The 4711-nt window shown below is 45.0% G+C and overlaps 1 protein-coding gene across 1 annotated transcript; it reads right to left on the bottom strand.

The window, feature by feature from the left end:
• Positions 1-3403: 3403 nt before the first annotated feature.
• Positions 3404-4432, bottom strand: Oxgr1 (oxoglutarate receptor 1). Its single transcript, XM_075949239.1, has one exon. The coding sequence runs from the start codon at positions 4430-4432 to the stop codon at positions 3404-3406; it is 1029 nt and encodes a 342-aa protein (XP_075805354.1).
• Positions 4433-4711: the final 279 nt, after the last annotated feature.

The following is a 4711-nucleotide window of genomic DNA, read 5'->3' on the forward strand; positions in this document are numbered from 1 at the left end:
CTTGACCTGGAACCTACTGTGGAGTCTGGGCTAGACTCAAACTCAGAAATCCATCTGCCTCTGCCTGAGATAAAAGGTGCAGGAATTAAAGATAGGTACCGCCATGCCCAGCTTCTACCACTTACTTTTAAAAAGAAAGGCTTATATTAGGCCTTGTAAGACACCACTATTAAAGGATGTATAGGTGAAACTGTATGTTGTCCAGAACTTGCCCTTAAATATTCTTTCGAAATCTGAATGCACCTGCTAAGGCAGCATCAGATATAAAGAAGCATGGTGGGGTATTAATCACTGTGAAGTGTATGTTTAGGGTACATCGTCTTTTTGTTCTTTTCTCTGAAGTTGTGAGTCTGAACATTTCTGTGAGCCATAGTCACAATCAAAGTGGGGTGCTATTGTGTCTCGAGGATCACAGTAGCTTTTCTCTGGGTTTTCTCGGGAGCAGCCGGACTTGAATGCTCTGCCTCTCATGTAGAGCAGGCATAGGGCTGTTTTCTTGCAGTGCCCACAGTTTGATCCCTACTCTCTGTTCTTACCTTTCCTCTGTCCACGGATGTCTGTAAACTACGAGGTCTTGAGGGTCCCCAGTAGCCTGGAACCTGTATATCATCCTCTGTCACTTTGCAAGGAGAGGCTTCAGTTCAAAATGCAACCTCTAGCCCAATTATTCCATAACTCTATGCTTTGGAAAATAAAAATAACCCTTTAGTTCAATTTAACTTGGATCTTTGTGATTATGTTCAATCAGCAGGGCCTGCGAGGGCAGACAGCCATCAGCATCTGCTCGTCCCTGGGGAAGCAGGTCAGGTGAGAGAGTGGCAAGAAGCAGGATCACACAACATGTTGTTGAAAGAATGGAAAATCATGCATGCCCTAGAGCAGAGGTCAATTATCCAGGGAAATGAAAATGTTAAAAATTGGAGAGAGCAGGATTAAGTGTTGGAGTTGGGTACCTAAAATAACAAAATAAGGCCACAGATACAGTGGGCTAATCTGCAACAGAAGAAAAATTATTTATTTTCCTGTACTTTGGTTGGATGGAAGGAAGAAAGGGACCAAAGAAATTAATATGTTTCGTGTGTGTGTGCGTGTGTGTGTGCGTGTGTTTGTGTCTAAAAACAAGCATGAATGGAGATAAGGTTGCTTCTCCCTATGGAAGAGATCTTTGACATAAAGAAGAATGAAGATGGAGAGGAAGGGAAGGAGTTTAAAGTGTCCAGGGTTAGAAACAGCTTTTGATGGGTTCCACTCAACTCTTATCCTAAAAACCATCCTGATGCGGCTCGCTAATCAATTGAAAAATTTAAAAAGTTGGAAACTAACAACCATCACATAGCTGCATGTTAGAGATGGTCCAGCAGCCAGGCTGGCACTAGGGGACCAAGAGCAGAGGCAGAAGCCTGTGTGGTTCCCAGTGGACTGCTGGTCGCTACTCCAAGCTATGCAGTCACCGTGAAGAGCTAAGTCAGGGCTTCTATCAAAATAGCTTGTTCCAAGAGTTATAGAAAAGCCTGCAAGAGAATGGCTCAAAAGTGACAGCAACGGGGGTGCTATCACCAGAGCAGTTCACGTTAGGGCCCTTGGCCTTCTTTCCTCCCCATCCCATCCCACTTGACCAGCACAGGAGCTGGATGAACATCTCCTTGGTCTAGCTCACACTTGCTGTCCCAGAAAGCCCAAGGTCCATGGGATCTGATGTCCCCTTCCCTATGCAGAAGCCCTGTCTTCCAGCCATACTCTACATTCGATCTTCAAACATCCTCTTGCTCTCCAACCATGGAGAAAATAACTTTGTCGTCAATAAAATAATGAATAAATAGCAATTTCATGGGGAAAAAACATTTCAGAGAATGGTTTTTTTAAAGTTTATTATTATATCAACACATTCATTGGGATTTAAAATATGTAACACAGGTATTTTCTCAAATATTTATGTTTACTGATAATTAAAAATACACATAATCCAAGAATAACTTTCACTGTTTCTGCAGGCATTATTTTCAACTATCGTTCTCAAAGATCAAGGTCACTGTCTCCTGGAGAAGTCTCCCTAGAAACCAATGCCGCATTAGATTTGACTTGGTACCTACATGATATCTGAAAGAATTTCTGTTTCTTCTTCTTGTCTCCTCTTTCCCCGGGATGTGTTGGCAATTCCCAATAAAACTTAATGTGATTTCTAAATTCAACAACCATTAAGGTCACCTCAACAGAGAAGACAGAGGCCAAAGGACAGTCTTGTTCAGGCTCACCAGGAGCAATGTCCCGCAGTTTTTGAATTCAGATCTCCCATTGTGCCAGGACTCACCAAGGAGGCTAGGCTGGCTGGCCAGCAGGCCCCAGGGAGCTGGGATTCCAAGCGCATGCCTCAGCACCCGGCTTTTACCTGTAGGTTCTAGGGACCAAGCTCAAGCCTTCAGGCATGTGCAGCAGGCACTCACCGACTGAGCTGGGTTCCCAGGCCTGTTCCAACTGTGTCCTCATGTCTCCCTTCCATCTAAAGATCTAGCTAGAACTGGAAGGCAGCACGCAGAGCAATGATCTCAAGGAAAAAAATTAAAGGAAAGGCAGTCATAAATACCCAAGATGTGAGGTATTGAGGAAGGCACAAGCCATGCTTGTATAATCTAGGATTTCAGTACACACCGGCCCCAAAGTACGAAAGACAGGCAGCGAGGTGTGAAAGGAGACCCTTGGCTTCCATTGTGTTTGGTGTTCCATCCTCACACTAAAGCTCTGGGAGGTCCAGGGCTGTTGGACCAAAGGCAGTTTCCACGTGGAGCCACTAAGTGGTGGCAACAGAGGGTCTCCGAGTTTCATAGTTTCTAATCCCATAAATCCTTTACCGACGCTCGTGTATCTCATTCTCTACCCAAAGATCTAAATAAAAATATTGCAAAGATCTCCTAAGAGTCCTGCCCATGGCTTTGGCTCATTATGACCTGAATATACTGTAGTTACTAGGCGTTCCACTGAGGGGAGACCTCTTAGAAGTTATATACAAATTATCAGGAGGCACTGATTGACTGATTTATTGATTGAATGATCAATATTTGATGAGTGTGTGTATGTGTGATTGATATGTTCCCATTTGTGGGGGGGGGGGGTAAATACATGACACAGTGCACACGTGTAACCATCAGCCCTGCCTTCTATCTTGTTGGAAACAAGGTCTCTTTGAGGTTAGTCCCAGTATACAGTTGACTAGCTGGCCCTTGAGCCTCTAGGAATTCTCCTGCCCCATTTCCATCTCACCACAGGAGTCCTGGGATTTCAGGTGCTTGCTACCACTGCCAACTTAAGTATATTATGGGGATTCTATTTCAGATCCCAACATTTGCATGTCAAGAGCTGTACCTGTACCCGCTGAGACATCTCCCTAGCCTCCACTAATTGACACGACTCAAGGGTTGTTTGAGCAACTGTCTTTCTTTTCTTGGTCAAGGTCTCCACTGGCTCTGCAACTCACTATGGAGCAGAATGCCTGCTGGAAGTTATTGCTGACCACGGCATACAGCAGCAGGTTTCCAAAGGTGTTGAGGGCCGCTAATGGTCTAGAAACAATGTAAGCTTCGTGAATGTGACCTTCGATGGAGCAGCTGATGGAAAGCAGGCGAGATTCAATCCGAATGACCCTCAGGATGTGGAAGGGTAAAAAACATATATAGAACACTAGGAGCAGCAGGATGGTCAATCTCCGGGCCTTCTGCTTAAAGCAGCTGTGGGTCTGAGGCCCATGAGTCAGGGTGCTGATAATTGTTGTGTAGCAAAGTGTCACTATCACCAAGGGCAAGCAGAAAGTGGTGGCAGTCAAAATGAGATTGTACCATTTGATAGTAGTGAGGTCATCCGAACTGGTGAGGTCAAGACAAGCAGACCTGTTGGTCCTGGTGGTTGATGTGATCAGGAAAGTGATAGGCATGACAGCGACCAAAGAGATGACCCACACCCCTGCACAAGCTACCACCGCCCACCGCGTTTTCTGAATAGATAAACAGCTCATTGGGTGAATGATGACAACGTAACGGAAGATGCTGAAGCAGGTGAGGAATAGGATGCTGCTGTAGAGGTTGAAGTGGAAGCTGAAGCGGATGAACTTGCACATGAAGTCCCCGAAGACCCAGTGTTCACCGCTTGCGTAGTAATGGATGAGGAAAGGAAGGCTCGTCAGGTACAGCAGGTCGGTCAAGGCCAAGTTCAGCAGGATGACAGTACTGCTCTTCCAGGGTCGCATCTTGAAAATGTAGATGGAAATCGCCACCGTGTTCCCCGGGAAGCCCACAAGGAAGATGATGCTGTAGATCGCAGGGAGGTACTGCGTCTTGAATAAGATTTGCTGCTCATCAGTGCAGTTTTCCAAAACAGCTACGTAGTCTAGGAAATCGGATTCATTGACTAGACCATCCAGTGGCTCATTTATGGTTTTTTTCATCTTGCAAGAAGATGGAAGAGGACCTTTGGGCCATGGAAGTCCAACGAAAATAAGCTAGCTGATCAAGGAGAAGAGAAAACATGAATAAAAATACCGGTCAACTGGTGAAGATAGCTCTAACATCCTAAATGTGTCATTGTCACTGCTTCCTTTCTCTTTAATCTCAAAGAGACTGTGGAGAAGATACTAAATTCCAGGGACGTGAGTATAAAGCACCTAAATAATAATCACACCGAAGCCCAATTTTCATGAGAATGAGAATAAAGGATTGAGACGAAA

This window comes from Microtus pennsylvanicus, chromosome 15 (genome assembly GCF_037038515.1).
Source record: "Microtus pennsylvanicus isolate mMicPen1 chromosome 15, mMicPen1.hap1, whole genome shotgun sequence".
In the NCBI taxonomy this organism is placed as follows: domain Eukaryota; kingdom Metazoa; phylum Chordata; class Mammalia; order Rodentia; family Cricetidae; genus Microtus; species Microtus pennsylvanicus.

Excerpts from the sequence above, each read along its gene's own strand:
- Oxgr1 (XM_075949239.1), bottom strand. The coding sequence starts at position 4,432 with ATGAAAAAAACCATAAATGAGCCACTGGATGGTCTAGTCAATGAATCC.